The sequence below is a fragment of the Centruroides sculpturatus genome, unplaced genomic scaffold (genome assembly GCF_000671375.1).
Source record: "Centruroides sculpturatus isolate CEXI.00-Female unplaced genomic scaffold, Cexi_2.0 scaffold1315, whole genome shotgun sequence".
Classification (NCBI taxonomy): Eukaryota; Metazoa; Arthropoda; class Arachnida; order Scorpiones; family Buthidae; genus Centruroides; species Centruroides sculpturatus.
This window is the reverse complement of record NW_019385578.1, coordinates 91,755-116,037: the sequence shown is the minus strand read 5'-3', so window position 1 is coordinate 116,037 and position 24,283 is coordinate 91,755. Positions and strand designations below refer to the sequence as shown.

Genomic DNA, 24,283 nt, shown 5'->3' with positions numbered 1-24,283 from the left:
TTACTCTCAACTTCAGCAGAATCGCCATCACAGTTTCGTACGGAGCCTGTAAAGAGCACTATACAAGACATAGTCTGTATTGTTTGCTCAAAAGCAGCATCAAGTGCTCACAAGTGTAAATCGTGTAATATGTTTGTTCACGCAGTTTGTGGTGAAGTAGATCCTAAAGAGGAAGGGTATGGTAAGAATGTATTGTGCATCATCTGTAAAAAGAATATGGATCAGAAAATACAGCGTGATGAAGCCAAGAAATGTTTAGAAAAGCAAGCAAAGAAAATGTTAGCAGTTTCTAATGCAAAGCACCCAAACGTCGATGAAGGTTTCGCTGTGAGAATTAAAGTACCCGAAGAAGACAGAGCAAAAACTGATGCACGTTCAATTTTAGCTGTGGTTCTTAGTAAAACAGAGGATGGCTTTTATAAACTTGATACTAAAACAGGTATTTTAAAACAATTGTATGCAAAATCTGAATTCAGTGTTTGCAAAGAGAGATTTTTAACGAAAGAAGATGGATGTCCCTGCTGTAGAAATATCTTTACGTCAAACAGCAATAAAACAATCCCTTGGTACTGGGCAGGGTTTCAGAAAATGTGACTGCAAATCTAAATGTACCACAAATAGGCGTGCTTGTCGCAAAAACCAATTGCTACGTAATTCAAAGTGTCACCAATCTTTAGATTGCACTAATAAGTAAGTACAATTTTATCATATGTTTTGCAAATTCATTTCCCTAATTGTAGTAATATTTTAAACCGTTTGATTTTTGTATTAAAGTTTTTTTAATTGATTGATGATTGATTCAATCAACTAATTTGTTGATTGTATTAACTTGATTCTTTAGATATTGAAAATTAAATAAATAACATTATGTTAATTTAAGCGTACAGAAACGTTGCTGTTGTTCCAGCAAAAATCTTATTTTCACTTTACCGAGTGCCTAGTAGGTAATTTGCAGATTATCTAGATAATCTGAACATTACCTAGAAAATTTTAGAAATGGAATAATTTTCGCAGCTTTAATGGATCACCCTAGTTAATCTGCAGATTAGCTAGGTAATGCGCACATTAACGGATTTCGAGCTTTAGCGGTATCATATACATATAGATCTACGTATAATAAAATTCTACATATAATAAAATTCACTGAGTTATAGTTTTGTTTGCTCGACCCTCTCTTTAGCATAATATTTAGCTTTGGCAATTTCGTATAATTCATTCATTGAAGTTACTCCCATCTTCTTTACCAAATTATAAAATATACCATTTACGTTCTTCAGTAATGCATACGGCGAGTCAAAGTCTTGTACTCTCCCTGTATCTAATACCTAGAAATTTAAAATGTCTAGTTACTAACGAGTATTTATTTTTATATTATTAAAAAAAGAATCTTACCAGAACTCTATCCGAATCGATAATTGTATGTAATCTGTGGGCTATTGTCAACACCGTACAAGATTTGAATTTTTCTCGAATTATTTTCTGTAGACAGGAATCGGTTCTTGATATAAAATAAATAAAAATAAATAATAAATAAAACAGTAGCTCCAGATTAAAATGTATCAATAACAATTCAAATTATAATAGCGAGGAGAAAGTGAAAATATATATTACTAAACCACATCAGCATGTGAGGAAATTTAAGGATAGGAAAATTGAAACACACTGCCGACATTGTAAAACCTTTGGAAGAAATGTCATATTATGTCAGAGATTGTGATTTTTTTTCTGAGCTGGAAAACTATCGAGAAAATAGCATCAAGTGGGAAAGTGCAACTTTAAGCCATTATAAGAAAATATATCCATTTGTATAAAAGTCAATCTAGTCGATGGCTCACTAGTCAGTTAGTTGATAACGTTGTTGTGTACTATCCTGCATCAAACGTTGTTGTGTACTATCCTGCATCAAGACGAAGAAAAGAAAGCTTCAGCCATGAAAATTCACGCCAAATTGGACATATATAGTTAAGAAAATCAACCTGCATCTAAATCAGATGGATAGGGTTAAATGACGATTATGGTGGTGAATGTCAGTAAATCCAATATCATAACAGGTTTCTTGACTAAAGTATAAAATCAAGTTTATTTTCATTTTAAGTAAGCTACTAATTGCAGTAAAGCAGCCATTATAATAATTATACTTGTAGAAGTAAAGATTAGTATTATTAACTATAATATAGTAATAAATGATAGACTATATGTTACTGATAAGCATTTCCACACTAGACTAAAGTTTAAAGCCACATTAGCCTAATACAAACATAATATACTTAGCGAACTTACTGCAGAAAAATTCGTTTGAAATAGGTTGAGTATTCAGTTTCATATGTAACGTTAAACTTGGAACAGCAAATAGACAATCCTGAAACAAACACTTTTGATTGATTTCAGGAAAGGCAAATCATTGCATTTCAAAAAGTGAAAAACAATTATCAGGTAATAAAATGAAAAAAAACATTTTATTCTCGAAGTATTTTAACCTCTATTTGGAAACTCCAACAACCTATAACTAGTGAAGACGAACAGGACAAAACAATTTATTTTAATGCAGCTCACATCAAACCGTAGCATCTTATAGGATGTTATTGCGAACACTCACTGAACGGCTTCTATAAAAGAGATATTTTTATATGTAAATATAATTTAATATTGATTATAATAACGTAAAACGCGATGCCTTAAGAACATTTGTACTAGAATATGTTAATTTTGACAATAAACAGACAAGAATTGTCTTCTGAAATAAAGAAAAATGTTCAACCTGGTTTGATGTCATTTAGTCTACTATTAGTAGCATTGTATCAGATAGGAAACTGGCGGAAATTGAAAGTGTTACACTTACTGAGTATAGTCGAAGACATATGAAATTTGGGATAAAGAATCTTAATCCGAAGGGTATTGAATGATCAAAAATTAAATGAAGTACATACAGTGGTATGGAAATTATGAAGACATTTGTTATGCAAAATTGCTATAGTGTTTAGTTTGTAAGTTGTGAACTGTGTTAGAAAACATGACTTTTTTGGTCCACAGGTTAGGTTCATGCTGACCTGACATCTCAAACTCCCATGCAATGTGTACCCTTAACCAGATTTCATCGCCAACTACAGGTAACGTGGTGTGCTGCTAGATATAATTGGATACATGAATGGTGTACAGTTGTTTAGGGATAAATTCCAATTCTGTTTAGGCCAATGTGATAGTCAGCATCATTTCTGCCGGCGTGCTGCAGAAGGAGCCCACCCTGCTGTAATTTCAGACTGTTACTCATGTCCAACTCTTGGCGTCATGGTTTGGGAGGCAATCAGTTACGAGAGCAGGGCCGAGTTGGTGATTGTTGAAGGCACAATGACCACCCACCAGTATGTGGACAGGGTGATCCATCCAGAAGTCATAGATTTCATGAATACCATTTAAAATGGTATTTTCCAACAGAATGATGTCCATCCTCATGTTGCTGCCATCACAAGACAGGTTTTCCAAAGTGTCGCAATCACGGATTGGCCCGCTCGTTCTCCAGATTTATCCCCTATAGAGCATGTCTGGAATGCCATGGGTAAACATTTTATATCTCATAGCCATCTAGCGCGCATTGTACAACAACTGACCTCACAAGTTGTGCAGGCATGAAGACACATATCCCAACAAGACATTCAATCACTTATTGATTCAATGCCTGCAAGAATCCAAGAGTGTATCCATGCTCAAGCTGGGCATACCACTTACTGAAACATGTACCCAACAGCAATAAAACTTTGCTTAATTCATTTCATTTTGTGTTCATTTTTTCTGGGTATGCCCTGTACATGTTCACCAAGTTTCGTGAATTTCCATCAATTTCATCTTGGTGTAACACTTTCAATTTCCACCAGTTTAGTTCATGCTTAAAACCCATGTTAGCAGATTTATTGTTATGCTTCTGTAAGCCTAAAGTCATTGCTATTATTCACTAAGTGTCAATGTACAATTGCAACTCAGCAGCAAATAAAGATCTGCTGCTAAGAGTTGCAATCATTCACAGGAAAAAATAAATTTTTTAGCAAGACAATTCTGCCCTCCATTCGTAATAAAATAACCGCGAGTGTTTTAGAGGCAATGAATTCGTTCTTTTGCTTCAGTAAACAATAATACTTTATCTTTATTTTGAAGAAAAATAATTAGATATTTTTGCACAAGTTGCATACAAATATTGTCGGCATTATATATGTGAACGTGATTATTAAGTAGTTCTTTAACAATGACAAATTATTACAGTGATAAGTTATTGTTGTAACAGTTATCAGTGATAACTGTTACAACAATGATTACATTATCAAAGAAGCATTCCCTTTTCATTGTAATATATAGCGGCTGCCCTATAAAGTATTGCGTCCATTGAACATCTTCTGCCTTGATGTCTTTATAGATATATGCCGATGTAATATACGTATTAAAAAGACTATTTTCTTCTATTAATTAATGTTTGCATGAAATAACTATGTTAAGTGATGTTTCTGAGAAGATCATTCATATAATTTTTAAAGTTATACGGTATGTAACAGTGTTTTTAACTACTGATTTTAACGCCGTAGTGACCCCGACTTTATACTTTTCATAAATGTATGGCCATATAATAGACTACAAGGAAATTTACATACAGGTCGACAGTCAGACTAGTTGAAAAATAGAGAGGTGGCAAGCAATGCCGAAATAGAAATGATACTAATTGCAAGTAGATAAACGTATGACAACTTTTTGAGAATATCCGGAAAACGTGAAATTAAACAATCGTGTTACATATAGAAATTAAAATCTCACTAAATACACTTTTCACCAACACGTGATTTGAGAATTGTACTCTTAACTTTATTGTAATACAGTATATATTAGGTATCAGCTCCCATTTACAAAATTTCTATGATGTGCTGCATGTCAAACCCATATCTACGAAGATCAACCTAATTCAGGGTTTTCACTACTGACATGAACACCACAAACATACACGATGACAGTAATTATTAAACCTTTGTTCTTCTTTTAATTTTCGTTTTTCCCACTTGCGCTAATCAAAAACAGCCCAGCTCTTTACGAACCTTCATTAATTAATGAAGTTTACAAGGTATACATATTTTGCTATTGCACAATATATTAATCTTTGGAAACTCTGAAAAGTAACATACAAGCAATAGTAAACACTTTTCAAACACCTGATCGAATAAAGTAGTCTCATAGATCTCTCGAAACGCATACTGACAGCCCAACAGCTACTTTTCATAAGAGATTTGATAAATGAAAAAACATTTAATGTTTTTTTCTATTATTACAGCTCAGTGGAAACTTTCATGGCATTGCCAAAGTGGTTTTGATTATGCAATTGTTTATGAAAACAAGGCGAATTTACCCATCACTGTAATCTGGAAGTTTCGACACAGAAATTGTACAAAAGTTAATTTAATCATATTAAGACATGCTTATTTTTGTTGGTTATGAGACTAAATTTTTTCTTATATCTTTATGATATTTTCCATACTTGACTACTCAACTCACTTTTTGTAGAAAAATCATTTTAAAATATTTGCAATGCATCATATCAAATTTTAAGTAAAATTACATATAAAATAAATTTATTATGTAGAGAAAGCGAAAGTGTTTACATACACCATATAACTTGCCATGTTGACAATGCAAGACTTCTATTACTATTTTTTATATATACATAGCACAATATGAATACAGTTTTACAAATATATGTATTCGTATGCATGGTATAACATGTACACATATTTTGAATACGTACAGTTTGACTTGTAGACACGAAAAACTTTTACTTCTTACTCATCCTCATTATGACAAACACAAAATAAGAAAAAACGAAAGATATGAAATGAGGCAAAATATAATATTAACATATCGCACTTAATATATTTAAGAAAATTCATTAGAATTTGGTTCCAAATCCCAAAGCAATTAAGTGTAAGTTTAATCATTGTGCAAATCAATCATTTTATTAGTGGCTTAATGGCAATGTACTGTAATAATCGTCATTATCACACAATCTTACTTATATCAAACTTATACCCATAGCTATTCTCTATGTAACACAAATTACAAAATAAAATAACTTATACTTGAAATTATGTAATATTTTTAATATTCTAACCTTTTATCTATATTGGACGTTGCTTCGTCCATGACAAGAATTTTATTCTGGCGAAGAATGGTTCTGGCAAGACAAATTAACTGTCTTTCCCCCACGCTGAAATTTCGCCCTCCTTCTGTTAAATGCGAATCCAATCCTCCAGGTAATTTACTAATAACTTCTTTCAATTGTACCTTTAATTCAAATATTTATAAAAATAAATATGTGTAAATTGAATTTAATAAAAAACAAGTTTTAAGAGAAAAATCTGCGAGTAAATTGAAAAATATTTATTTAATTGTAACCTCCTCTATAGCTTTCCACATCATTTCTTCAGAATATTCATTAAAAGGGTCCATATTTCTTCGAAGTGGCCCGGTGAATAACATAGGATCCTGAAAAAATATATGCATGTAGTAAATGTATTTTACAATTCGTTTTTATATTGGATAATATGAGTTACAATTACGAAAATTGGCGAAGCGGTTTCTGTCCCTAAACACAGGACTGTCGGTCCTGGGTGCGCGACGCGATCGGACAGACTTGCCACATAGAGTTATCAGGTTTTATGTATGTCTGTTAGGCCTAAATAGGGGCCATTTACTATTAGAACTTAAAAAGTCCTCCCGGAAGGCATCCCCCAGTCAGATTACTCAAGTGTTACGTGCCATAACTTAATAAAAGAAACAAACAAAGATAAATATTAAAATACGTTACTTCAAAGATCATCGTAGAGTATACACAAAATGTAATACAGCATATACACATAAACAATGTTGAGATTAACTCATTTCGCGTCTTGTATTAAAACATTTTGGGTAGGTTTGAACTTTACGAAATTTAATCTGATTGCTAAGAAATTAGTAGATTAATATGATTTCATATTCTTATTGGTATCTAATTAAGAGACCAGTTAACTGTCGTTATTGGAAATAAGTAAAATCGGTATAATGCCAAATTATGGAAATGTTTGTATTTTTGCAACATTTAATAAGTTATGTGCGAATCGAATTTTGCCAGAACTTCTGTAGAATTCGAAACAGTACATGGTTCTGCATGTTTTGATTTGTTTAATCAACTACTATCAAACAACTGATTATATTTTATCGATCGAATTGAAAACGAACATATAAACGACTTTCGCGCATGTACTCTGTCGTGGTTTTTAGATTGCATTTATTTCTAACCGTGGTGTTTTCTGCATAACATGTCTAAAGAAATTTTTGTTCACTTCATATGGAAACGTCACATTATTCATTGGACAATTATAAATGATCGACTACTTTTTACGGAGACTGTTTAAGACTTCCTTTTTTGTTTCATAGATAAACTCTTTGATGAAAATTGAACGAATCGACGAAATAATTAATACGAAAAAATCGACGATTTTTTATGTCTTTTGCCAGCTAAATTGTCAAAGCCATTCTTTTTCCACACAATATCATTTTAAAATTGTAGGCAAATTTAACAAATATATATATTTTTTGGAGTGTTTATATTAACTTAGGCATTCGCCTTTCTCTTTTAATAAAATTTTCTGTTTTATTATATGATTTTGAGCATGTACCATTGTGTGCGTTAATAAAGAAATGAATGAATGAATATGATTTTGAGCCAAAACTTTTTAAAAATATATTTTTAATATCGCAATTACATTCTGAATCGCTAACCACGATATAAGGCCTGAAATTAAAAATAAAATTATAAAAACTTACTTGGTAAAATAAAATGTGTAATGGATGTACCGGTGCATAACTGGTACAAAATATTCTTCAATTGTATGAATATACTTTTAAAAAAATTTATAATTAAACATAGCTTTGTACAGAGACGTATATAGAAATAACTTAAAATATTCTATACTTTTTATATCTTAAAACCATCCACTTAGTCAAATAGCTCCCTACCAGTGGAATCAGAGACGGTCCTGCTAGATGTGCGGCACGTGCATGTACGCGGGCTGCCGAATCCAAGTGTGCCCATACCGGTCAATGTCAAATGCCTCTTTTGTGGCATCACTAATATACCTAAAAGGACGCGACAGGGTCGTTGTATATTTTAAATGTCTCTCACCATAGCTGTAATAATCTAAATTTGTTAAACTTAATAGTCAATTGTTTTCTACTTTGGACCAGGTGTCCACGGAAATTTCCAAAATTTACAACTTTTCGGTCACTCTCATTGAACTAAAAAAATTTGTCTGTATTACGTTTAATATTACGATGAGATCAATCGGCACGATACTCGGTTAGAAATTGTTTCGGTTAAGCTTTTGTTTAACAGTAAGTAATATTTCGGCTTATTCATCAGGGTTTTATTTTGTCCCTAATTCACTAATTTCTTAATTATTTAACTACTTCTTAAGTAAATAAAAGTCGAAAAACCGGTTACTTTGTACTCGAATATTTGTAGTCTCGGGAAAAAAGTAGAGAAACAAATTTTTATGGCAAACGAATATGTAAATAGTAAATTTAAGAGAAATAAATTCTAGAGCTTTTTCTGTACTTCGTGGATCTCTCTCGTTCATTAAATTTAGTTGTAAACGATGCTGCGAATGTAACAGTTAATTTTTTAACATTATACAAGAATTGTGCACGTTTTTTCTACATATCTCTAAAGATGGGACATACGAAATCGAAATATCACTGGTTCAATATTGAAATCAGTAAGTAATATAAGACGCGAGAGCGGAATAAAATATTTTAATGGATTTTTTTAAACTCCTGTCAACAATACAGAACTATCCTAAAAATATACCAGTAAATTCTTATCAGTTGGGTTAAGTCATAAATCTACTCGCGATTCGCGTAATTGGGCCAGGGCGGCCAAATATCNAATTTTTTGAAACTTTCATGAAGCATGAGGTTCTTGCCACTAAGATATTTTAGAAAGTATATGTTCTTTTAACTTAGGCTATCAGAAATTTTCATATTTCGAATTGCTGGTTTAAATTTATTAAGAAAAAAATAATCGTGCTTCAATGTTCATAAATGTGGCCTTTTCAAAAAACGATCACATTATATTTCACAAGTTATTTCCCCTTACTTAATAATACGTTTTTTCTATTTACATTACACCTTGTTGGCTTAGCAATCTGCATCGATATAGACATGTTTTATCATAATTAACGAATTAAATTTTCGTACGGAAAAGGAAATAATAACATTTTTAACGTGAAAAAGCATAAAGGTAATTAAATACGAATTATACATATCGAATTAATTATTACTTACTTGAGGAATGATGGATATTTTACTACGAAGATCCCGAAGTCCAATATCTTTAATGTCAACACCATCGATGGTTATCGTTCCTGTTGGCTCTGTCATGCGAAATAACGCAGCAATTATAGAACTCTTTCCCGCTCCTGTTCTCCCAACGATTCCTATCTGGAATTAATTTATAATAAACACCAATTCAGGCAATAATTATGAACAATACTCTTCCAATTTGCAGATGTTTTACCTTTTCTCCGGAGCGAATATGAAATGTTAAGTTCTTTAACACAATATTTTTATCCTCGGAGTATTGCAATGAAACATTATCGAAATGAATTTCTCCTCTTTCTGGCCAATCAGATGGTGGCCGTTTATTTGGCAAACTTTCGTAGGATGCTTCCGATTTTAAATTGCAGTATTTCAGAATGCGTTTTACAGAGTTCATCTGGAAAATTTACTTTATATGAAGTAACAATTACATTATTTAAAACATAAATTATGCGTAGCATTTTATTTAATTTATTGATACAAATATTCTGTGTAAAGGGCTGGTTAACAATGGTATTACTTAGTTTTCCTTCATTTTAAATTAATTTCCATTCTTATTATACCATTATATTTTTCTACGTACTGTTATACATTAAAATTTACTTTTTTCATAAAATATCAGTTTGTAGAGTTTGTTACTTCCAAATACACTCGACCTCCCTATGACATTAGTAGATACGTTTCGCTTTTTATAAAATTGATGTTTTAGGAGACCTTGCCAATCACAGCCCGACCCGTGTAAAGTCTACGGACTTACGGCTGTTTGAAAGGTTTTCTTCCATAAAATTAATCGATTCTAGATTAATTTGACTCAACATTTCCAAAACACGTATATTGTTTAGGGGGAATAAGCCGAATAAACTATGCTATAAACAAAAAGTTGTAGGATTACTTACCGAGTGTGCACCATTCGACATCGCCATTGCTGAAGCTTGTTTTCGTCGCGGAGCATCGCATCAAATGGCGGCCGCGATTTCTAATAAGTTATTTTTCTGCGAAAACTTTGGAGACATCATTAATATAAGTAATTTTTATGGCCGCTGAATAAGAAATGTTTATTTCACAAGAAATGTATAAAATTAGTTCTGTATTAGACTTATGGTACCTAATTTACATACTGTACAGACGATAGTAAACTCAACTTACTCGCCTAAACTTACCATAGCGTGGCGCTGGACGGCGGAAAGTAGTTCGGATGCCCGATGACGTTTTACCGAATTATAGGAGTTATTTTGCCATGTTTGTACGGATACCGTCGCAATTTTTTCGCCGTCATATAGGAATTCGAGCTATAGGAACTCGTGTTATAGGATGGTCGACTGTAATATAAAATCTGCGGTACAATGGAATGTTGATTTTTCAACAAGAGTCAATGTAGATATTTGTAGATAAGGTACAATTAATAAATAAATAAAAGTAATAATTCATGTCATTGAAAAAAGTAAAAAGATAAAAAATTTGATTTTTTTTTTTAAATTTAATAATAATATAATGCACAAAAAATGCAAAAGAAAAAAAAAATCGAACGCAACAAATTTTCAAAATCTATTCAGACTGAATTATGAAATTACTCGAAATAGTAGAAAAGATACGCATAAATACAGTCGACCCCCTTTTAACGTGGGTTCCAATAACGGAGATTCCTATAACGTAGCGAAAAAATTGCAACAGTATTCGTATAAGGACGCTAAAAGAAACTCGTAAAACGTTGTCGCCGACTCGTGTCGCGACAGGATTGGTCGAATCTAGACTAATAGTGGACGAGCAGCCGAACTAATTTCCGCCGTCCAGCGCCACGCTACAGAAAGTTTAGGCGGGTAAATTGAGTTTACTATCGTCTGTACAGTATGTAAATTAGGTACCGTAAGTTTAATACAGCACTGTAATTTTATACATATCTTATTCAACATTTCTTATTTCTTAAAGAAACATTTCTTATTCAACGGCCAATAAAATTATTTATATGATTGACGTCTACAAAGTTCAACAAATTTTTCGCAGAAAAATGACTTATCAGAAATCGCGATTGCCGTTTGTGCGCTGCTCCGCGACGAAAATAAGCGACGTCAGCCCGACGCGACAATGGCGACGTCGAACGGTGCACACTCGGTAAGTAATCCTACAAATTTTTGTTTATAGCATAGTTTATACAGATTATTCCCAAAAAATTATGCGTGTTTTTTAAATGTTACGTCAAATTAGTCTAGAATTTATTAATTTTATGGAAGGTAACGTTTCAAACAGCCGTAGTCTGTAAACTTCACACGTGTCGGGCTGCGATTGGCTCATGTATTTAAGAATTCGTACAACGTGAAATTCGAATAACGTGAAACGTATCTAAGCGTAATAGGGGGGTCTACTGTATTCAAGAAACGGTAATAATTATAAGATTATAGAATGTGTATGTGTGTATGAAATTGATTTCTCTCTTTTATTTTGAATAACATCAAAATAGATATTTTCTGTAAGATCATAGTCATAAAGCCATTTAAGTTGCATTGGTTTTCAAAATATTTCCTTATTTTTTCAAACTTTTATTTTATGTTTATTCTCATACATAACAATAAATTATAAAAAATTTGGCATAAGTTGATCAATAAATAATTTTTAAAGGTATTTTTTTGTGTATATATAAAATGAACATTTAAAAGGAAATTGACAAAATCTTCTTACAATCTGAAAAGTACATTTTAAAAAAGGGTTCATTAAGTTTATAAAAAAAATCTAATATTTTTTTTCAAAAAATATACTCCTGAATAATTTTGAAACAGTCTGTTTTATTTACAATTGTCAGTCTTATATTTTTTAATAGTTAAGTTTTAAAATAAAATAAAATAACTTACTGGAATATAAATACTTAAAATAATCAAACACCTTAGTATTTCCAGCAACGAACTATTTAATAAAAATAATAACGTTTTCGACTATATTTAATAGTCTTCTTCAGTTAAGCCACTTTAAAACTAAAACGAACATAAAATAGAATGCAAGCAATACAACGGTTTAAAAATTGAAATTAATTACTACAAAATAAAACGTAAAAAACAAAATTAAATTACAATAAAATATTAAGAAAAATTAATTATGGTAAAGAATTAAATTAAATAAAGTATTAAGAAAATTAATTCAGTAAAACCATTACGTAGTATCGCCCCCTTCTCTACAAAATTCCGATGCCGAGGGCCAAAACTAACACCAAATTCGTACTGCATTGAATAGAATAGTGACTAGTATAATGTTATTTGTTTAATTATTGTAGATATAACGAATAAAATATCTAATTATTCTTAACATATTGTTTTACTATATCGCCCAGAAAATTGTTTTTTGCCTCCCCAAAATATAAATTGTTACAAATCATCCCCTCAACATGGGAAAAACGCCCACATGGGGGCAATATCGCCCCTGTTGAGAAACACTGGTATAAATAAAAAAGCATAATAAGGAGGTATTGATGATGTGCAGCTTTTCTCACTAAACTGGTTTTTATAGCTTCCTTAAAAGTGACAAAAGTTCTCTTGACTTTGATTATTTCAGAAAAGTGATGCACTACTGTACTAGTAGTATATTTTAATACATGATCATAAATTTGGAATTGTTTTTATAATTTATTTTCTGCTGAATAATATATTATGATAGAAAACTTTGATCAATTCATGAAATTAAATCATTATATTTGTTGTTGTTTGAAGACATTGGGAGATAAATTAGCATTTTGCAATTATTAAATCATTATTTTGTTTACAAGTTTCGAAGTATAATCCAAAAAAATTAATATTTTCACAATTTAGCTTTGGATTCTTTAACTTGTAAATAAATGAAAATATTTATTGGAAAGGAAACATTTTTGAACTAGGCTAATTTAATCTAGCATCAGTTGTCCAAATAGAATTTATGTAATTCAGAAATAGAATATAAAATTGATTTTTGGAATGTGATAGTTTTATAAAGTTCTTTGTTAATTTAAAATAAGTAATTTTAATTTTGATTATTTTTATTATTGTCTTTGATAATTTTGAATAAACTGTTCACTTTTATGTGAAGACACTTCACATATTTGAGAACAAATCTCAAATTCACATCTAAAAGATTTGAAGAGAATTCATTAAAATTAGTAAATGAGTTTATGATGCAACTAATGCTTCTATAGTACTGATTATATTTGATATTTAAATGTTCTTTTCAAACATTCTGAATGTAAAGCTGTTTTTTTTTTTTTTTTNTTACTATAGGCATTCTTTGATAAATGCGTTTGATAATTTTTTCGATGTTACTCTGTATAGTATAACACATTAATCAAATGTTTGCAGTATTTTTTAATGTTTTTTTGACTATTGAGTAACAGAATAAAGACATTTATAATTTTAATAATATCACTATTATCAAACCAACATAAAAAGTTCTTTATTAGGCATTATCGTCTTAATATATGTAAGATAAAATAATAAGCAAAATTTTTAAAGTGTGGTTATAAGAAAATTTTCTCTTACAAGAAGTTTATTTTTCTCGAAAAATTTCATATTGCCCAATAAAGAAATATTACCGTTCACTCGAAATTATGAATTTTAATTTAATCGAGTAAATATGTAATACCTGAAACTCCACTTCGGATGTAAATCCAATAACACTTTGAAAACCTATTATTATTAGTATTCCATAATTCAATACAAGTCCAATTTGGCTTCCTGCGCTATCTAAAACCACAAGTACATATTAAAAATTATTTATTTTATACACTGTAAACAAATATATTTACTCACCTGTATTATTTGAAACACCTAAAACAATAACAGTAATAATTAGATTTATGAAACAAATTATATGACCGTATACGGAAAGCCATCGATTTAAAGCCAGGTAAAGAAACCACGTTGAAGTGTGCTTATCCTGATATTTATTAAACATAGATTTAAATTTGCTTTCAGCATTAGATGCTCTAATTGTTGTTAGTCCGTAAAGAGATACACTCAAATGAGAAAATACTGGACTTCTCACTGTGAAAAAAAATCAATAATTTAAGTGAAGCTGTGTTTGATATAATAATTATTATTTTATTATTTTTATAAATCAACAAAACCATTTTTATCTGTGTCTAACAAAGTACTGATCGCATTTGCGTATAACTTAAAACGCAAGCAGAACTTGTCTCTGTTTATGCAAAGAGTAATTGAGAAAGATTTTATCTAAAATATGTCAAACCAAAAACCACAAAATTTTTAAAACAATGTAATAATTTCTCGCAGAAAAAAATAGCAATATGTCCTGTAGTTCATTTTAGTACGAACTCTATTTTACAACGACTACTCCTGATGATCAAAATGTTGATAAACTGCTATCAGGTGCTCTATTGGGATAAAAAAGCTATCCACGATCGAAAATACATTAAAATTGCTGAACTCTTTTGGTTTGTTGCTGACAAGATGCAACCTGTCAAACACAGCATAATGTTACTGTATGAATTTCAATTTTGTGGATAATTATATGCGTCAAATATCTTTATTACAAAAATAGAGTAAGTAGTTGCATATATTTCCTGCTGAAAAATATTTAGGTCGAAAAAACAATAAAGTATTTCAGGAATGATTTAAAATTGTGTGTGAAATAATCTGGTAGGAGATAATTAATTCCTACTTTTTTGATAAACAAAATTATATAATTCATTACTGTATAGAAATTTAAAGTTTTATTTATAAGAGGAATTAATATTAACTAAAATTCATTGAGTACTCGTGTTTAACCAAGATGCTTGGCTTAAGATATATATCATTTTTAATAATGGAAAAGCCAAAAACCGACAAATGATTTCCATAAGTTGTTTTAAATTAAAGAATAACAACTTTTTCAGTAAAACTTGTCAAAACGTAAAAAATGTCTAAATTTAAAAACTGCTTTGATGGAAATCAATGTCACAAATAATTATTTGAAGCATCTATAAAAAATTTCCAAAGTATAATTGATAATCATACAATTTGTAAAATAAAAAAACTAAATTATGTTTAGACAAACCGATTTATGTAATTTAATGAATTCCGATACAGAAAATCTGATATATATCGTTATATGTATATATATATGGGTTACAATATTTTTTACAAAATACGTTTTTTAGTGTAATAGTGATTAATAAAATTAATTACTGGAATTAACACAACTACATTTTATAAAATATTTTACACAACAGTATTGTTATCTGGTTAGTTATTATAAAAAATTTACAATATTATTTTTCTTATTTTGTAGTAATTTAAATTATTTAGCTTTATTCGCAGTGTAATTTAAACAAAGTTATGTGTTATTCAATACATCATGTATTAGACGAGTTTTTTAGTTTTGTATCTCTTGTACAATAATATGTAACCATATTGAAAAGGTTCTTAGCTGTATTTTTATTTTGATTCCCAAATATATAAGAATACATTTTCAATTATATTAACGTTTCTTCTTTAAAATAACCTAATTTATTTTTGTTAATGTTATAAAATTTATGGTTTTTTTGTATAGTTGCTAAAATCGAAAATATCTGAATTGTATAATTGCTATAATCGGAAAAAAAAAAAATATATATATATTATATATGGGTTACAATATATAATATATAAAATAAAACTATTTCCTAATAATACTGATTTCTTTTTTAGAAACACATTATATCAGTTGATTAAGAAAATTTGTTAAGTTTACCAATAGTTGAAAATAGTATTCGATGTTTCAAAAGATATATTAAATGACATGCTATATGTCAAAAAACAGACATCTCGTGATTTCATTTCTCAATTTGCAAAGAATTTAAACTAAAAATTAATAAAGAAAAAATATATATATTTACTTACTACTACATTCATCGGAAAACATATTAGACACGCAAAATCAAATTTAATTTCGAAACATTAAGTATTAGATTTGATATTAGATTTCATATTTCATATTAGACGATGAATTCATAGATGATTTTTAAAAAATTTCTTAATTAGAATATTAGAATAATTAGCAAAATTTGAAATTTTTTTGGATAATTTTGTTAAAAAGTATAGACTATATGCAAATTAAATATGAGTATAGTTTTAAAATATCAATTACAATAGAGTCCCGAAAACTCGGCACTCGATAACCCGGCAGTCCGGATAACTCGGCCAGACCCTGGCAGGGCAAAAAAACCCTTAGTTAATTAATTTTCACTACAAACAACTTTATGCCTTATAAAGTATTTTTCTGAAATCTGTCTCATCAGGTAAATTACTGTACAGTGTATTCATTATTTTTCATTTTCATGTAGTAAAGGCTCTATGCTTTAATAAAGTATGTACTTTTTCTTTGTTTAAGGGTATTTGGGCAGTTTATTCTAAGTTGTATTCTCAAGCAAACAATACATACAAGTACAGTACAGTATTTTCTGAGGAAACACTCGTACTTATTTTTTTTAACCCATTCCCGATAACCCGGCATTTTCACAAACTCAGCCATACTTTGGTCCACATTAGGCTGAGTTTTCGGGACTCTACTGTATTAAGAATACTCTACAAAAGTTAAGAGATTGACATTTAGTTTTCCGTTATCAAATACTGAACAAAGATTTTATTCATGATTTCAAAAATCATGAATAAAATCTGAATTTTCTGATGTTATATTTTAAAATATCAAAAATTATATCAGTAATATATTGCCGATAATTCACATAGTTTATTAGTGTATATGTTACCGCTAAAGCTCGGAAACTCGTTAATCTGCAGATTACCTAGCTAGTCTGCAGATTAAATAGCGTGATCCGTTAAAGTTGCTAAAATTGTTCTATTTCTCAAATTACCTAGGTAATGTGCAGAATGAGTAAAATGGTGGCTCATCTCTGATTCCAGCAAACAGAAGAAAAGAAACAGTGGGGACGCACGTTCTGTCTTAACCTAACCTATTTTAATAAATTACTATAATTATTACAGACCAAATTATTAGAATAGGTTAGGATAGGTTTCAACGTGAGTCTCCACTGTTTCCTTTCTTCTCTTTGCTAGAATCAAAAACGACCCGCCATTTTACTCACCATAGGTAACGTTATCCAATTGTGCTACTTATTAGTGCAGTCTAAAGATTGGTGACACTTTGAATTTCATAGCAATTGGTTTCTGCGACAAGCACACCTATTTGTGGTACATTTATTTGTGGCAAAGATCTTATTTTCACTTTACCGNTAAAAAACAAAGGAAAAGTACGTCCTTTATGAAGGCATAGAGCCACTACATGAAAATGAAAATTAATGAATACACTGTGTACAGTAATTTACCTGATAAGACAGACCTCAGAAAAATACTTTATGAGAGCTTTTATACTTTTATAAAGCTGTCTATAATGAAAATTAATTAACTAAGGATTTTTTCGCCCTGCCAAGGTGTGGACCAGTTATCCGGAGTGCTAAGTTATCGAGGGACGAGTTTTCGAGGTTCTACTGTATTTCTAATGTTGTCAATGATATGATGAATAATTAAATAAATTTGTAAAAGAATAAGAAGAAAGAGATTATTATATAATTCAAATTTTATAACTACTGTATATTTTTATAATTCAAAATGTAATCAGACTTTACATTATATTCCTGAACGAGTAAATTGAACAATTTCAAAAGATCGTCTTATTGGTCCTGGTCTCTCATTGAAATACAGTTACTGGAAGTTTCTGAATTTTTAGAAACTGTAATTAATATATATGTTCAAACGACCTCACCCTACATCAACGCTAACATGGCTTGATTCAATTTAATTGTGTACTTCACAAACCCAGAAATGTTTAATGACTACTAGCAAACAGTGGCTGGCACACACTTTGAATTTAATGTTTGTATGATCCAACGCTTTTACTCCTATTAACTGTTTCAGTAGATATATTAAAAGTGTTAGGTGTATGAACGCCAATATTAGAAACTGTATATCGTGAGTGGCAAAATATAAAAAAAATTGTGTTGAATGTTTAATTACAACGTCTGCTCGAAGTCTAAAATAAGCTCTTAATTTACACTGATTCAAACTATCGCTTAATTTCATTCATTCGTATATGAAACGATTATTTTCGAACACGAACCAATTATCAAAAGGTGGCAATTCGTTATAGCGCTGTACTTTCCTTAAATTTATGTTTGTTTGGTGCAATTTTCGAAAAAATATAACGTCATGAATGTCATAGGTCAGCAATTTCCAAAGTGTGCGCCACGGCTTCCTCACAGGGGTGCCGTAAAAATATTTTAAAATAATCATAATTTTACTCCCACATTTAATTCTATGTGATAAGATGTGACTTCTAGAAGACCTGGTGCAAAAGCATTGGTATCTGTACTGATAATGCTCTTTAATTTAAAAAATATTGGCTATTTCGCAAATTTTAGTTCTCAGAATTTGCCACAGGGCGCCTTGAAAAAATGTGGATTTAGCAAAGGCGCCAATAATCAAAGAAGTTTGGCAACTTCTGCCCCAGGCGATATCAAATTCGCTTGGGAAGAATTAACTGATAAATGCATGAACGAAGTGTGTGATAAAAGTTATGGATGAAGTTATTTAAGAATTCTCAACGAGAATAGTCTATCACTGTATTGTTAGGTTGATAAAATTATCATCCTAATCGATACAGCAGGACTAGGAGATGTAGACAGGCAGGACAACAAGGGGTTATTGGATGTTTCAGGTAAGAGCCTTATCAACAATAACCATTAAGAACTGGCACAACAATGAATATATGTAGAACTGGTGATTCTAAAAATGAAGAACCGAAAGATCTCTACAGATTTTCTTAGAAGACGTTTGGTAACGATAACCGAAATCGTTAATCAAATTGTAGCGAATGATCTAGAATTTGAAAGGAGTGCAAAAACAAGACCAGGAGTTTAGGATGCAATCTCTTGTTACTGACATTTGCTTAAGAAAAGAAAGAAAGCGACAAATGAAACTACATGACTTTATCGAAATAATCAAAAATTTTAGAAAAGTGAAGACGTCCATCACAAAATGTGAACTTTACATTTTTGTGTGCGTATGTTTATGTGTTTTTAACGAATATTATTTTACAAATTAATATAAAATTAACATAAAATTCAAATCTGTTTATTTTTTCTGCGTGTTTTTCTTTCTCTATTTGCTCTGTATTAAAATGATCTTGTTTAACTCTATTTCGTTCAGTACTTTGTCACTTAAAAATGTATACCCGATGCAAAGCTGGTTGTTACTGTACTGATAACTTTCTCTGTAAATAAATTAACGCTGTTTATTTAAATCAAGGATAATTCACTTTTTCATATATAATCACGGAATATCTGTAAGTATTGATTTACCCTAACATATATTTTGAAATCGACTTGAAGTAAGTGAACAGAATACAAATGATTTTTTATTCAATTGTTCTGTAAAATTTTTCATATTTTAAAATCTGTTATTGTAATCTAACTGGTTTTCTTTATGTTAGTGATAGACTGGCTGTTGTCAATTTTGGTAATAGAAAACTGGATTTAATGGTGACGGAAAAACTTCTGACATAATTAAATCTCTCTTCATAATTACAAAACTAATACATTATTGTTTCACTCTCGTTTTAAAAAAACTCTTTAACTTATGAAATTAAGTAATTGTTCATAGTGTTTTGCAATCTGACTTGGCATGATAAAATAGTGTTTTTACTGAGTGTCTTCATCTCTGTATACAGAATTTCGTCGCTATTACTCAGCACGCAAATAAGTTAAATATAAGACACTCTTCTATATTCGGAATACTTACATTTTCCTTCCAGATGTTTTATGCTTTTCAACACTCGGCTGTAAATTGTCCACAAAGCATAAAATAATATTGAAAGGACAGCAATTAATACAAGTAGATAAGGACAGACGATTGCTTGAATAACACACATGCCAACAAGGATTGAGCCTCCCTAAAATTAAAAAAATATAAATTGCTTATAAATAGTTTGAGATCTTAAAACTTTAGCTTTATAAGTAAAGTATAAAAAAATTTTTACAGGTATTTAAAAGAGTCATCTCTTTGTTCACAAATGTATACTGGTGTGTGACAAGTCTGAAATAATTGGTATTATGTAAAAGTGTTGTTTTTAGAGGTGACATGGCAATTAATAAGGAAAAAACAATTTTAATTATTTTCGCGTTAAAGACCTTATGTATGTTATGTATGACACTATTTTGTTCATTTTCCTTGAAGCTTAATAACTTCTCTGCTTTTTGTGAAAAATTTTTGAAATTTTCAAAAAGGTTTGTGTATTGAAAGAATGATGCTGCTAATGTCTAAAGTTTGAGGGAGGTGGCAGATACAAGGAGATCGTGTTTCCTACGTCTAGTAGGCTCGCAATTTAATGGAGAGTTTACTCGTTATTAGCATTTAAAACTTTATATAAATGTAATGCCTATTTACAAAATTAAAATTTTTGCTATCTTATAATTATAAAAAATATAAAAATTTTAAAACGACATATTATAACCGAACGCAAATGATGCAAGTATAGATGTTGCCGGAAAAGTTAAGTACCCGTTATTATATTTTTAGTAATCACCATACCACTTCTAAAAATAATTCGACAGCAACATAAATCCTATGGTCCAGATTTATGGTAGATTTTATATTATACTTCTTATATTAAATACAGTATTTTAGTTAGTGTTTCATAAAAATTGTTTGAGTAAAAGCACGATAAAAATTGCATTTTCTTCATAGAATCATACAAATCTATTTTTAAAAATTTGATGATAATTTATTTTTTTAAATAGATTTGTATGATTAGGGTGCAAGAAAGCATTTCTAACTACTAATAGAATGCATTTTTTCTGTGTTTACAAAAGTGCCAGTTAGCGTAGTTTTCAATGTGAAAATCAAGAAAGTTAATGCAGAATGCACTTGAGTATTTTTGTGTTTATTTTTACCATCAGCTGTACAAAGAAGTTTTACTGAACTGAGAGTGCACCGTTCGGTTTATAATTAGAAAAAATGAGATCAAAACATTTTACGACAGTTCAATGTACAGGAACGTTCAGTTTTTCGTAACTTACCGAACTACTTTATCATAATTTAATAATTGTAATTTTTTATTGTCAAAAATTTTAAATTACTGATTGAAAAACATTTGACCACGTTACTTAGCATGCGTTCAATGTATAAGTATTTTTATTTTATGATGATAAAAAATATCTTAATTTTGATAATTCCGAAGGGCAAACAAGTTTTTTCTTTTACTTTTTCTGCTCTACAGACAGTTCAGAGACTATACATCTATGTTATTCCAAAAAATTCTTGGGATTTGTTGCATTCTTCGGATTCGTTCTTTAGTCCTGCAGAAGATGTAGGTTGACACATTATAATGATTTGTTCTCCCGGTTTTCATTCAAATATTCAACTGAAGAATATACGATTAAACTATTTTCATAATTTGCCGCATGTATTTAAAAGGAACGGTTCGACTTACCAAAGTTATACTATATGTGAGATCCGGAATTTTTACTGATTATTTGTCGATTAATTGTCCCGTATTTGCCTAAAAAACGTAATTAAATTTTCCTTTAACTTAAAATGAAACCTAACGGAGAAAAAAATTTTTCCTATATGTTCGACATAAACATCCGTTAATTTCGAAACTAATCCCACATTCCAACTGCTAAATTGATAGTTAGCATGGTCCCGGGAACAACTCTGACCCATCTGCTTACCTTTTACCTCACAACAATCAATCACGTAACCATTCTCCCACGCCGATCTTATAAAAACCCCTTCCTTCCCCTTCATGGGGGAGTCGTTCCAGAGCAGGTACCAGACGAAGAAAATAAATTTAAATTAGTGTCCTTTGAAACTTTCCTAAATCAAACAGTGAAACTTTCCTAACTCAAAGATCGGAAAATTTTTTTACTCAGTGGATAACAGATCAAGAAGTATGGAACCAATTATTGTAAGCGCTCTCTCGGTCTCTCCGCGTTTTAGGAACGCGAACTAGACGTTGTACTACCCGAAACTTGCTTTAAGAAATTGTTAATTTTTCTAATGTTACATCTGGCCTCCTCGTTTACTCGTATATCGCCTGTCGTCTCACCGACGCACTCCTCCCTTCACCACTCGACCCGAAACATTAAAGCCCGTTACTGCGGGAAAAAAAGAATCCTTCCACCCATCCTGACAGTGAAAAGGTTTAACAACCTGGTGCCGGATCGGAAGACCTACCCCCCTCCCGGTGGTTCACACTATACGTTCTCTGACTACATAGTTTATCTAGCATTGTTCAGGAGAGACACAGTTGCTCTGTAGATGTTATGTTCTTATACATAATTGACAATTCTCACTGTCTTGGATTTATAAGTATTGTGCAGTGATAGCTGCAGCAAGTTTTATATGCAAACGATCATTCGAGTTTGGCAAGCAAATAAGGAAAATATAGTCCAAGATAAAGTGCAAACGATCATTCGAGTTTGGCAAGCAAATAAGGAAACTTGGCAAGCAAATAAGGAACTTGCTGAATTTCATCAAAATGAACGAAGAAACAGGTTGACAACAACAGTGAAACTGTCTACAACAATGGAAGTGCATATACCTCAAACATTCGCAGAGTTTATAATGAAAGTAGCTTACAGTGCATGTTTCATTTGTTGTATTTGACGTTTCTGAAATAAAACAACGTGTCTGAAATTCATAAACATACCTTTGTTCGTAGCCATCACTTTCGTGTTCACTACTTTTTATAATTTTATCTTACATAAATTTGAATATACAGAATTGAAGAGCAAACGGCTATCCACTTAATTTTCCATCGCGATAGATACACGAACATTAGAATTAGTTTAATGAGAGCGAAAATTATGGAAGAATACATCTATCCATGCATACCACAGAAACTCGTACAATATACCATTACTTAATACACAGGTCAACAGTGGTTTTGGTGCCCAGGTATTTTGAGCTGATTTCATATAAATTTGATGTCCTGAATTCAAATGTGGCATTAGTTATTCCTAGGATCTCTAATTGTTAAGATATGGCATTTTAGCAACATATACGTTTCAGTATCTTAAGTTAAATCCATGGATCAAGTAAAAAAACTAAACACGGAATTTTTATTATTATATTATGCAAATATTATTCCATACAAAGATAGAGGAAAAAGTCATCAATAAAACTAAACAGTTACACATTGAGGAAGCTTCATTTCCGTGACTTTCGTGAATGTATTTTAGAGCAATCCCTTTTTAAACTCTAGCAGTAATCTGCCATAATATGCGTATCCCACCGTCCTTTGTAGCGGTCCTCCTTATTTTTAATATCCTGGTAAAATCTTTTACCTTGTTCTTCACTGGTGTCTCCTAAATTTTCAGGAAAACGGTCTTAGTGACTGTGTAAATAGTGCACCTTATAACTCATATTACCCCCCAAGGAATTTGAAACTGTTAAGCATCTCGTTGACCAGTTCAACATAATTTTCAGCTTTGCATTTGCCTAGAAAATTTCTGACAACTGCAACAAATGAAGTCCCTACTTTTTGCTAAGCTTTATTCATCGAATTGACGAAGGCAAGATCGTTAATGAGTTGTCTTATTTGTGGGCTGTCAAATATTCCCGCTTTAATTTTTTCTATACTTAACTGAGGCATAAGAATTTTAGAAAGGCTATGGTGGGACATAGCACAAAAAAATTGGGAAACACTGATCTAGACACTGCACGGCTACAAACTTACCTCAACTCTAGTTGAATCATTGAACGTGAATTCTTTACCGAATGCTTACTTCATTTCGTGGATTTACCTGGAACTAACTGGACGGCAGACCAACAACGGGGAAAATATAAAGGAATCAATTCTTGCATACATGATTTAGAACTGTACAAACTGGAATTAGAGCTGCACATTTCATATAGTACTGTATATTAAAAAAAACACAGATCTAAAAAAGTAGCGC

The 24,283-nt window shown here is 30.7% G+C and overlaps 2 protein-coding genes across 3 annotated transcripts in view; both read right to left on the bottom strand.

The window, feature by feature from the left end:
• The window catches only part of LOC111640295 (multidrug resistance-associated protein 4-like), a 176,266-nt gene that overhangs the window by 113,180 nt on the left and 38,803 nt on the right, over window positions 1–24,283 (bottom strand). The window lies entirely within an intron of this gene.
• On the bottom strand, window positions 1,089–20,306 carry LOC111640293 (multidrug resistance-associated protein 4-like). 2 transcript variants are annotated; one of them, XM_023386298.1, is made up of 9 exons: window positions 20,124–20,306; window positions 14,142–14,375; window positions 13,975–14,075; window positions 9,581–9,778; window positions 9,349–9,504; window positions 6,421–6,510; window positions 6,137–6,309; window positions 1,393–1,498; window positions 1,089–1,325 (listed from the first exon to the last, which is right to left on the bottom strand). In XM_023386298.1, the coding sequence occupies exons 1-9, from the start codon at window positions 20,251–20,253 to the stop codon at window positions 1,149–1,151; spliced, it is 1,365 nt and encodes a 454-aa protein (XP_023242066.1). In that variant the 5' UTR covers window positions 20,254–20,306; the 3' UTR covers window positions 1,089–1,148. The 2 variants fall into 2 exon arrangements, with proteins under 2 accessions (XP_023242066.1, XP_023242068.1); XM_023386300.1 differs by having other exon boundaries at window positions 13,975–14,066.

Excerpts from the sequence above, each read along its gene's own strand:
- LOC111640293 (XM_023386298.1), bottom strand. The coding sequence starts at position 20,253 with ATGTGTGTTATTCAAGCAATCGTCTGTCCTTATCTACTTGTATTAATT. Across the intron at positions 9,779-13,974 it reads CATCCGAAGTGGAGTTTCAG|ATGAACTCTGTAAAACGCAT; the intron begins GTATTACATATT and ends TAAATTTTCCAG. Across the intron at positions 6,310-6,420 it reads TGTGGAAAGCTATAGAGGAG|GTACAATTGAAAGAAGTTAT; the intron begins GTTACAATTAAA and ends TTTGAATTAAAG.